The sequence below is a fragment of the Elephas maximus genome, chromosome 8, assembly GCF_024166365.1.
Source record: "Elephas maximus indicus isolate mEleMax1 chromosome 8, mEleMax1 primary haplotype, whole genome shotgun sequence".
NCBI lineage: Eukaryota > Metazoa > Chordata > Mammalia > Proboscidea > Elephantidae > Elephas > Elephas maximus.
In genome coordinates this window covers 112,702,687-112,714,879 of record NC_064826.1, presented here as the reverse complement: position 1 = coordinate 112,714,879, position 12,193 = coordinate 112,702,687, and the positions used below count along the sequence as shown (strand labels likewise).

At 40.9% G+C, this 12,193-nt stretch overlaps 1 protein-coding gene across 3 annotated transcripts in view; it reads right to left on the bottom strand.

The window, feature by feature from the left end:
- GRB10 (growth factor receptor bound protein 10) overlaps positions 1 to 12,193 on the bottom strand; it is a 290,298-nt gene that overhangs the window by 145,540 nt on the left and 132,565 nt on the right. For all 3 annotated transcript variants that reach the window (XM_049893805.1, XM_049893807.1, XM_049893808.1), the window contains one exon: positions 5,523 to 5,613. In XM_049893805.1, the coding sequence (XP_049749762.1) occupies positions 5,523 to 5,613 (91 nt within the window). The remainder of the gene's footprint in view (positions 1 to 5,522; positions 5,614 to 12,193) is intronic.

Sequence of the window (12,193 nt, the reverse complement as noted above, 5' to 3'; positions counted from 1 at the left end):
CAGGGCTCCGAATACGCCAAAAGGAAAGACTAACGCTGGATGCAACTGAAACAGCGATGCTGGCTTTCTGTTCAATACAACAAGCCTTATAGCGTCGTTTCCACCCTTCCCACCTCAGTTGGTCACCACATTTTTCGTGTGAAATGAACATCCAGAATCGGACACATTCATATAGCACTTTCCTTGTTTGCCACCTGCCTGCTCATACTCTCTGCCAGTTTTTCTATTTGATTGTTTCTCTTTCTCATTGACTTACAAGAGTTTTTTAATACATTGAGAGTACTCCGCATGGTGTATGTGCAAATATATTTTTCCAGGCTGAGGTGTGCCTTTTAGCTTTTTTTTACTGTGATCTGTTAGATTTGCATAGAAATATGTATTTATAATATACCCAAATGTATTTTGTCCTTTCCTTTCTGGTTGTACTTTCTTATTTAAGAAATCCTTTCTTAGCCTAAGATCATAAAGATTCTTATTAGTCATTAATCCTTGCTATTCAAATAATTGGGGCCCTGGTGACGCAGCGGTTAAGCATTCAGCCGCTAACCAAAAAGTCGGCAGTTTGAATCCACCAGGCACTCCGTGGAAACCCTATAGGGCAGATCTACTCTGTCCTATATGGTTGCTAAGAGTTGGAATCAAGTGGACGGCAATGGGTATTCAAATAATAAAAGGCATTTTGTTTTTCACTGTTAATTCTTTAATTGACCTGAAATGGATTATTTTGTGTGGTGTGCAGTAAGGCTTAGGTCCACGTACACCCCTCCATGTCAACAGTCATGGCGCTGTGTCCTCACTGTTCCACTGTGACATCTCAGCCTTGTACTTAGTTTCCAGAAACGCATGGGCCTGTTTTATGGAGCGGAGTCCAGGGTGGTACAAACAGTTAATGTCCTCAGCTGCTACCCTAAAGTTGAAGATTTACATCTACCCAGAGGCACCTCAGAAGGAAGGCCCAGCAATCTACTTCTGAAAAACAAGCCACTGAAAACCCTGTGGAGCACAGTGGGTCGCCTTATATCAGAATTGACTTGACAGCAGTGGGTTTTTTTTTTAATTGATTCTTTATGATCGCAGTAATTTCTGATCTTAATTTTGTTATTACGTTCCTTCTACATCCTTTGGAGTTACTCATTTATTTTTCTAATTTTAATTTCCTTTTCAAGTTTAGAAATTTAGTATTAAGTACCAGGTTACCAGCATCCCACAATTTTGACCTGCAGTACATTCCTTTTCGTTCGGTTCTAAACATTTGGTATTTTCACTGTGCTTTCCTCTTTTGGCCATGAGTGAAATATGCGTGCGTTTTAAAGTTTCCACACATGTGTTTACATGTTTTCTTTTGAACTTTTTATGCTGACTTCTGATTTAATCACACTGGGTCAAAGAACGTAGCTTGCATGAAACAGATTGCTTAAAATTCAGTGCAACTTTCCATATAGTCAACTTTTTAAACAGTTATACAGGTTTTAGAAAAGAAAGAGCCTCTGCTGGGTACAGAAGTCTAAATTTATATACTAATTCAATCCTCTTAATACTGTTAGTATTTATTCTATATTTTCTGTTTGACATCCTTTTTTCTTCACATCTTGTTATTTCTCCTTTTTTACCTTTGATTGGATTGATTTTTTTTCTATAGTTCCTTACGTCTTTTGCCACCAAGTCGGAAATCATAAATTACATGTATATTCTTACAGTAATTACAGCCAACATTTTAGTTACACCTAATACATGTATTTTAAGATACGTACTTACGTATAACTGTTTTCTAATGAATTCTCAAGTAACTTCTATATTTAGCTTCTCCTAACCAAGTCCTTTGGGGCATTGGTGGCACAGTGGTTAAGCATTTGGCTGCTAACCAAAAGGTTGGCAGTTCAAATCTACCAGCCACTCCTTAGAAGCCCCACGGAGCAGCTCTGCTCTGTCCTGGAGGGTCACTATGAGTCGGAATCAACTCAATGGCAATAGGTTTGTGGGTTTTTTTTGGTTTGGAATCAGGGCCTTAAAATGACTTGACTATGTATAAAAGAACCCCTAGTCCCAAAAGACACACACATAACATTCCGAATATAATTTGACCTGGAGTTTTAGTTTACCTTATTTTCACAATCAATATGGAATTAAACTTACAACATTGTGTCAATTTCTTATATGCCCCATTTACCTCTGCCGTCACGTTTCTTCTTCCTGAAGTACAACTTTTAAACATTCTTTTAGTGTGGATTGCTGATAATACATTTTTTCAACCTTTGTTTGAAAAAGCTTTATTCTACCTTCACTACTACATAATTAAAAAAAAAAAAAAAACAAACCTGCTGCCGTCGAGTCAATCCTGACTCACAGTGTCCCTACAGGACAGAGTAAAACTGCCCCATAGGGTTTTCAAGGAGCGCCTTGTAGATTCGAACTGCTGATCTTTTGGTTAACTGCCGAGCTCTTAACCACTGCACTACCAGGGTTTCCACTAAATGACAAAGTAGTATAAAATTCTAGGTTGACAGTTGTTTTTACCTTAGCACTCTGAGATCCTACTGCAATGCCTTCTCACATGGACTGTGCCTAAGATGCTAGTCTAATTGCTGTTCCCATGTTAGGAAGTCTGTTGTTTATCTTTCACAGTGAAAAAATCTTAAGATTTTGTCTTCAGTATTCCAGGATTCAGATAAATGTTTTTAGACAAGTATTAATCTTTTATCTTCTGTTTAGGTAACTGAGTACAGTTTGGGGACTTGCGTCTTTCCTCAATCCTAGCAAATTCTCAGCAAGAATCTCTTCAAAATTTCCTTCTCTGCCATTCCCTTCATTCTCCGCTTCTCTAGGCCTTAGAAGTATCTGCTTCTGACTGCCCGTTCACATTTTTTTGGTACCTCCCTGCTACAGTGGGGTGACTCCCTTAGTGCTACCTTCCAGTTTATAAATCTTTAGACTGAATGCAGCATTTTAAAAAATACATTGTATTCCTAAAATGTCTTAAATTCTTAGGATCACTATGAGCTGGAATCGACTGTACAGCAACAGGTTTGGTTTGGTTCTTGTTTCATCTCTTCCTGTGTGTGTTCATAATTTCTTATACTTTTTTTATGGACTTTTACTCCTTTACTCATCTTTCCGAACCTCACAAATACGCTTATCATAAAGCCTCTGTCAGCCGTGTTTTTATTGCATATGGTCTAAACTGATAATCTGCTGATCTTGTCAGCTGTCTTTCCTAGTAGCATTAGATTGCTTCATATGTTTTGGAATGTGGTAGGTGGGTGCTGTCTGGCATCTCGTGCCTGCCATCCTACCTGCTTGCTCCTCCCCATCTAGTGGTTGACCAGGAGCTGGCTGGGGCTGCTGCCTCTGGGAGGCTGAGGTTGCACGCTGAGTCACCGCACTGGGAGGCTGCTGGGTTTAGCGCCAAACTGCAGGCTGTACCAGCTGTGCCTGGCTTCCTGGTCATGACGTCACATACACTGGCGTCTGAGCAACAAACAGTCTTTTTCTAGCGTCTTTGAAGAGCAGGGGACTGTCTCTGCTCCTAGAACTAGGTGCTGGCCCTGCCCCTAGTCTCTTGACAGGAGCGTGGCCTCAGCCCTGTTATTGCACAGGCTCTGAACACCCAGCTGTCAGGGCAGCTTCTGGACCAGTAACGCAGCGGTCCAGGCTTTAGCACTGCTCACTGCCTCATTTGCACTGGGTGTGAGTCAGCCTGAGTCCTTTCAGTTTCCCTGTTTTATATGCCGTGTGTGGAATCATTGAGGGTTGGGGGAAAGGTGGCCAAGGGGGCTGCTTTACAGTGTACTCGCTGGGCGGTTGACGAGAAGTTGCATTCTACATGGACACATGCTTATTCATTCCTTTAACAGTGCTAGGCCTACCTCCTAATATCACACTAGAAAAGAGAAGTAACTTTCGTCTACACCAAACCCACTCCACCTTCTGTGAGGCAAGCCTCCATTGATGGGACTAGATCAGTATCTGTGGGTTATTTGAGGGCATGATTTAAAGACAAAGGATAAGAAACTTACCAAAATTTCTTCCGGCGTTAATCTATTTTTCTAATTTTCAAATTAAAGTATGAACATATAGATTTTTATATAGACATTAACACCGAGACTCAGATTGTTTCAGTTAAAATGAGATTATTTGCAAGTAATAAAAATTAGGTAAGTTTAAGTTCCCTGCAGTTTCAAGGCCGAAGTTAACAACCTGGTCCTCTTTTCCTTGCATCAAGCTCATTTGAAAAGTTTTCTAAAACGTGACCCTAAAACTGTGCTTGATTCAGAAACTCCTGACTGGCTTTACCAATTTTTTAATACTTGAGAAAACAATCACTTTGATTTCATCGTCATATTCCAGCTTTCATTTTTGCTAGGCTTTATCCCCTTTCTCATTAATCAATTTTTTTAAATCTCTGATTATTCTAATTTCCACCAGTTCTAAACCTTGTGATTTCTTGTACTTAAACTGCTTAGTATTTTCAACAAACAGACATGTACTTTTTCCATTTCCATCTCATCCTCAGACCAGTTCCCTGTTCTAGATTCTCATTCTTATATCCGTGCTTTCATTCATTAGAACTAAGTTACTAGCTCTTGCATCCTTTTAGTCTCTTTCCTTTCCTTTCCAAAGAAAATTAAACAGTGTCAGAAATTAGAAAGAAGAAATCATAGAAAAGGTAAAGAAGGACCCAGAGTACATATATGCAAAACTAATTTGACTGCAAATATAAAGATGGTAAAATCCACTGAATGAGGGCCCCACTACAGAGAAGCCCTCAAGATACAACATCAAGCTGCCTTTAAGTATATGAAATAACTCATATGAAAGACTTCGAAGTTTTGTTCACTGAAGTCTGTTAAGTGAAAGGAAATACATGCAGTGATCACAACCAAGTTATTTTTCTCTTTTTTAGAATTTATTTTCCTTAAAGGGAACAAAACAGTGGAGGCTAGAATTTGTATTTGTGTCAAGAACAAGTTTTTAGAATACAGAACACTAGTATTGCTGACCACCACCTGTCTGTCAGCCATGTTGCTATGATGTTGGAAGCTATGACATCAGTATTTCAAATACCAGTAGGGTCACCACCCATGGTGGACAGGTTTCAGTGGAACTTCCAGACTAAGACGAACTAGGAAGAAAGGTCTGGCTTTCTTCCAAAATGAACAATGAAAACGTTGTGGATCACAAAAGAACATTTTTCAACTCATTTGCTTTGGATATGTCACCAGAAGGGATAAATCACCAGAGGAGGTCATCACGTTTGGTGAAGTAGAGGCCAGCAAGGGTGAGTGAGATGGATTGGCACAATAGCCACAAAGCAACAACGGACTCAAACACGTTAGCAACTGTGAGGATGACGCAGGACCTGGCAATTTTTCGTCCTCTTGTACTAAGGTCACCATGGGTCAGAGTCGACTTGACATCAGCTAGCAGTAACAACAACAACAGCACTGCTGAAAAGTCATAGTTATGAGTAACTGTACCTATGTGCCATGAATAGGAAAACTTCCATGTTTTTGTTCATTCCTTACCTTGGTGGTTTGCGAGTCGGTTAGACTGTGCTGGGAACCCAGGTTCTCCCAGACCTCTTTGACTGTGAGGAGAAGTCTGCTCAGCTTTATCCTAGAAAGGCAAGAGCAGAGAGGCTCAGGTCAAAAGATGCACTTCACACTTTTCAAGACCCACCATCCTGGCATTTCCTTACTTCCTTTCAATTTATGCACTTTTTTTAGTTTTAAACGATAGTTGTTTAAAATACGCGATGAAAGAGAAGTTAATCGTGAAAAGGGGCAAGCTGTCTGGCAAGAAGTTAGAAGGGAAGTTACTCCTGCTTTTTGGCCTAAAAAGCTTTCCCTGAACAGCAATTCAAAAAGAATTATTGTCAACGAAACTGCTGGGTCTGGGCAATGAATATAAATAATTAACATTCCCTTGCAGCACAAGCATTTTCTGTAACAATTAATGGTAATCAAGAGGGGGTCTGTTATCTGATATGGAAATATCTGGAAAGTGGTTCATAAATGGTTCCCTATCCAAAGCACAAGAAGCTTGATCGTATTTTTCAGATGAACCAAAAATAAAAACGAAAAAACCCAAACTCATTGCTGTGGAGTCGATTCAACTTCTAGCAACACTACAGGACAGAAGTGAACTGCCCCATAGTTTTCCAAGGGGCAGCTGGTGGATTTGACCTGCTGATCTTTTGATTTGCAACTGAGCTCTTAAATTTCCTTTGAAATTTAAAATAGTAAAAACATTATGAACAAGTCCACAACTCTAGAAAAAATCTTCATGACAATATAATCAAACCAATTAAAGAGCTAGGAAAATGTGGGGAAAGAAAATGTGCCTTGTTCTATTAATGAGCTGACACCAAAATACAAATAGTGATTAACTTGGAGAGGGGAGATGTCAATCTTCTGTTACAGATTTAAGAAATGTTGGAAATTTTTACAGCGCACATGCCATACCTTTGTAATTAGAAAAGTTTTAGAACAGTGCAAAAGCTACAAGATCTGCAGTAAACATCACTATTAATATTTTTACTAATACATTGTCAAAAACATAGTAGTTAGCATCAATAAGACCCTGTCAGTATTCTAAGCTGCTGCATATAAAATAGACCAGGAGTCTGAGCTGGCGACAGCCAACACTGACACAGTGCTTACTCTGCCAGGCTGGGTTCCCCATTTTAAAGACTAGGAAACTGGGGCACAACGGGGTACGGCACTATCACACGGCAGCTAAGGGTAGCACTGGGACTGGAACCCCTGCAGCTTAGTTCCAGGCCCCATATTCGTCCCCACCACATCATGCTGCACAAGCTGCCCAACGAACCAAGCAGTTGCCAACCCCTACATCTCCAACTCATGAGGACCCCATGTGTGCCAGAGTACAACTGTACTCCAGATGGTTTTCAGTGGCTAATTTTTTATAAGTGGATCCATGGGCCTTTCTTCCAAGGAGCTTCTGGGTGGACTCAAACCTCTAACCTTTTTGTTAGCGGCTGCCCAAAAAACTCAGAAAAGTACATTTGGCAAGGTGTCAGAGGCTCATGAGCTCTGTCTTAGTGGTTTTTTTTTTTTTTTGCCTGAATCCTTCTAAGGGGCTTCACCTTCTGAGCCTTGACTTGCTCATCTGTAGAATGGGACTGATGACGATCACATCAGCACTGCTGTGGGAACACAAACTTGGGCATACACAGGTTCAGAACTGGTCAACACTGTGGTACCGGGCCATTCACAAGAGACAGTAGGGGAGACATTCGGGGGAGCACCAGGGAGAGATCCCAGGAGGGCCAGCGCACCCACATCTACCAGGTAAAATCAAGATGCCTTCGCTCTGGCAATGCAGAGCTGCATGCACACCTTCCTTCAGAAAAAACTGGGGAAAACAAAACTAATCAAAACAAAACTAAGCCCTAAGGTACGGGAGAAATTCTCGCTTGCTTCTCTCTTTCCCATCATTTTTCCCCCCCCAAAAAATAGTTTTGTTTTTCATTTTTTAATTATTGCTATAAACCGTATTGCTGACGAGTCAATTCCAACTCACAGCCACCCTACAGGACAGAGCAGAACTGCCCCCATAGGGTTTCCAAGGAGCAGCTGGTGGATTCGAACTGCTGACCTTTTGGTCAGCATCCAAATGCCTAACCATTCGTGCCACCAGGGCCCCTAATTATTTCTATCAGCTGTCCTTTCCTAGAGTGGATAGGTAGCATACCCAAACCATAAAAAAAAAAAAAAAATAGGTAGCATAAATTATATCAATTAAATCAATTACACTACCTTTTTTTTTTTTAACCACTCTAGGACAGAGAGCTGATAGAGATCTATGTTAGTTGATATAGAAAATTTCCAAAAATACATTAAAATACAGTAATATATATAATGTGATTATGATTCTATTTCTTTTTTTACCCAAATCATTTATAACCTCCAAATGACTCAAGTATAGCATAATTTTATTTTTACTTTTTTCTCCTCCTTTAATTTATACCTATAACTGTAATACTTGCTAATTATGAAATAGTGGATGCTAAAGGAAGGTAAAAATAAATAAAAATTAATCTCTCTCTACACTCACTACCCAGGGATATTATACTATCAGTTTTTAGGTATGTTCTTTCAGGGAAAAAAAAATACACACATTGTATGTGTTTGTTTGTACTGTCCGAATTATTTATAGAGTATATGTATGCTATATTTGAGTCATCTGGAGGTTACAAATGGTTTGGGTAAAAAAAATGGAATCATAATCACAGTATATGTATTACAGTATTTTATATATTTCTGGAAATTTTCCATATCAACCAACATAGATCTCTATCAGCTCTCTGTCCTGGAGTAGATACCTAAAAACCCAGTGCCGTCGAGCAGCATAATTTATTTAATCAATATCCTACTGATGAGTACAACCAAAAAAACCAAATCCATTGCCGTTGAGTCCGTTCCGACTCATAGAGACCCTATAGGACAGAGTAGAACTGCCCCATAGGGTTTCCAAGGAGCGCCTGGTAGATTTGAACTGCCGACCTTTTGGTTAGCAGCCGTAGCACTTAACCACTACGCCACCAGGGTTTACACTAGGTTGTTAAAAACGTACTTCTTTTAATTAGGAAAGAAGAGAGGGATTGGTTTAGAGGACATGGGTGTCTGGGAGGCAAAGGGAAAACCATCAGGAATCCTCCCAAGGAGATGAAGGGGGTGCTGTTTACTTTTTGAGTTTAGAAGGTAGAACCTCCCAGTCTCCCAGATTCTGCAAGGCCTCCCACCTGGGTCTCTCTGATTAGTTTCTGCAGCTCAACAGCCAGTGTTTTTCCATCCAACCCACTCTTTACCATTGAAGAGAAATATGTTTTTTCTCTTTTCCAAATTTTAAAACAATCTATATAAATTTTTTGGAAACACAGAGTAGAAATCAGAATTAGCTCAAATCCTAAAACATTAGAATAACTTAACAGTCCCATTGATTTTATTATGCAAAGCTAGACCCTATAGTAGAACCACCCCACAGGGTTTCCAAGGCTGCAATCTTTACGGAAGCAGACTACCACATCTTTCTCCCGCAGAGCTGCTGGTGGGTTCCAAGCACAGACCTTTCAGTTAACAGCCAACTGCTTAACCACTGCGCCACCAGGGCTCCTCTTTACATGATAGGAAGCTAATTGTAGTCGTATTTATAGCAAATACTTTTCCTGCCTTGTCTTCAGATTTAATTATATTTTTGACTCTCAAAAAATTTAACTCAAGTTTACTCGCCTTTTCTTTTTGATTTCATCATTGTAAGCTTAAAAAGTACCTTCGTCCTCTATCAATAAATTTGAAAAACATTCACTTGTGTTTTACTTTTTTTTTTTTTCTGATTTGATGTATTACTCTTTAACCTATCTGACATTTATTTTGGTGGATAGAAGAGCTAAGTATATAAATTGACCCCTCCCCTCCATGGATGACCCGTTCACCCAGGTCCACTCATCAACCAATCCTTCCTTTTGCCTGATTTAGGAGGTCACTTTTATCACATGTCATAATCCTAAGTATACAAGAATCTGTTTCTCAGGTCACTACGATCTGCCCCTTCCTCGGCCGATGCCACACATTTCGAACTTCCACAGCTTGACAGCATTAACTTCAACAGTACATTTCCCCTCTTGCTTCATTTCCATGAATTCCTTAGTCATTTCCTTCCAAGTATATTTTAGAACAGCTTCAAAGTTTGCTTAAATTATTAAAATTTCTCATTGGAATATTAACTTATATATAAATGAGCAATTACTATACATTACTAATACGAATGTTGCTATTGAATCCTCTGATTAAAATCAGACCACACAAAGATAACACAAACCAAGGAAATACGCTACCTCCTATTTTTCAAAGCTTTGGATGGTGCTAATAGTTAAATCCATTTGGCTGCTAACCAACTGTAAGGTTGGCTGTTCAAGTCCATTCAGAGATACCTTAGAAGAAAGGCCTGGAGATCCACTTCCAAAAAATCAGCCACTGAAAACCCTATGGAGCGTGCTTCTACTCTGACACACGCAGGGTTGCTATGAGTTGGAACTGACTTGAAGGCAACCAGTTATTTTTCAAAGGGTGGGTGGGGACCAGCATCTGCCCAGGCCCCACACAGCCCTGCTACAAGGTCCCTCCAAGGATGAGCATGGCCCTGTAGGGTATCAAGCAAGCACCTAGGTGTTTGTGTGTACACTCAATTGTGAGATCCATTCATCCACATCACACCCTGCTCTCCCTGAGAACTACTCTTTTAACTGACAAGCAAACCAGGCTCCATTGAGACATCTATTTAGGAAACAAGTACCTTTACAGCCTAGTTTAGAACAAAAGCCAAACCAGCTGCCATCGAGTTGATTCCAACTCATGGGGACCCCATGTGTTTCAGAGAGAACTGCGCTCCATGAAGTTTTCATGCCTGCAACCTTTCAAAAGTAGACTGCCAGTCCTTTCTTTCAAGGCTACTCTTAGTGGGTTCAAACTGCCAACCTTTCTGTTAGTAGCTGAGAGCTTAACCATCTGTGCCATCCAAGGACTCTATAATTTAAACAACCTCACTAAATAAGGCTACCAGTTTTAGAAAATAAACATACAGGATGTCCAGTTAAATTTGTATTTCAAAAATGGATTTTTTTTTTTTTTTAAAGTATGCCCTATGTATTCCCTGGGACTTACACTAAAAAATTGTGTTATCGGAAATTCTAATTTACCTGGGTATCCCATACTTTGTCTGGCAGCTCTATGCCTAAAGTACTAGTCAAAATCTGAAAGGCTTGCATGACAAATTATGGCAGTAAGAACAAAGTTTCAACAAATGGCTAAATTGTTTGTATATAAAAGCTCCTGGTCAATAGATAGATGCTTCAGATAAGAATTTTTTATCTTGAGATAACAAGAGGGGTTTGTAAGTATGAAAAAAAAGATTATTTTTTGTAAAGTAAAGCCCAACTCAAACGGCAGAAGGGGAAAGTGAGCCACCGTGGCATTAAAAATAATTCAGGACAGCACTAGGAGACCAGGTACAAATGTCTATCCACCATCCAAAGGCAGGTCAAGGTACTTTGCCAGGCACAGGGCAATACAAACGGGGACAAGACTGAAAGGTTTCCCATTGTGCTAACTTGGTTTCCTCTTCAGGTTAGTTTTTGTCCGTTTGCCTAGTTTCTTTTGCTGATTATTACTCCTTCCCCTGAGGATTAGGAGTGGACAGAGTGGCCTTGCTGTCAGCTCTGGTCAGCCCTATCAAAGCCTCCTCTGTTGACGTCTCCTCTGTAGGAGCCCCAGGGGACTGAAGGTGAGCCTAAGGATTCTTCTTTGAAGCTGTCAGCAGCAAATGCTTTTCTAAACCAGAGCCTTTAATTACCAGGCTGTCCACCTCCAGTGGAAGGTGAAGGCTGGGAAAGTGACGCCTTGAAGCTCCTTCATTAAAGCTTCATGGGTCACTGCACTCTGGAGTTCTGGACCCTCCCAAATCCAAGCTTCTCAGAAGCAGGTCCACCTTCACAAAGACAAATAGGGGAAGCGGACCCTCCCTGGGGGTAATCGTGCACCAGGCATGGGGCCAGGTGATCTCATTTCATCCACAAAAAAAACGTCAGAGTTAGTGGGGAAGACCCTCTCCACTCACTCGCCCACGGGGTGTACCTGCTAGGTACCTTCACGAACTTCAGCATTGCGTCAGTGAGCTTCCCCTTCCCTCTGTTATCCAGCAGGCAGGAGGGGAAGGGAAGGAAAAGGGAAGCAGGGAGCCAGACTGCAGCTTAGCTTGCTGCTCCTTTCTGGAGGGTCTTTCCCTAACCTGCACTGCCAGGGAGTTGCAGTGACACCCCTGGCCTTGTCTGGCAAACTCTAGGCTGGGACACAGCCCTTGCTGGTTTCTTCTAATGGCCCAGCCCCTCCATCTACGCTCTAGGTCATTCTGGGTGTGGGTGTGCCTGCTGCAGACTGCCGAGGCCAAGGTAAGACAGGGAGCAAGGGCCCTGAGATCAAAGGGTGTCTGTTTGAGAAACAGCGAAAAGACTGGTGTGGTGAGAGGAAAAAAAAGTAAAAGAGAAATAGTCTATACCACTAGGGAGGTGAAAACCCTGGTGGCGTAGTAGTTAGGTGCTATAGCTAAGAACCAAAGGGTCAGCAGTTCAAATCCACCAGGCGCTCCTTGGAAACTCTATGAGGCAGTTCTACTCTGT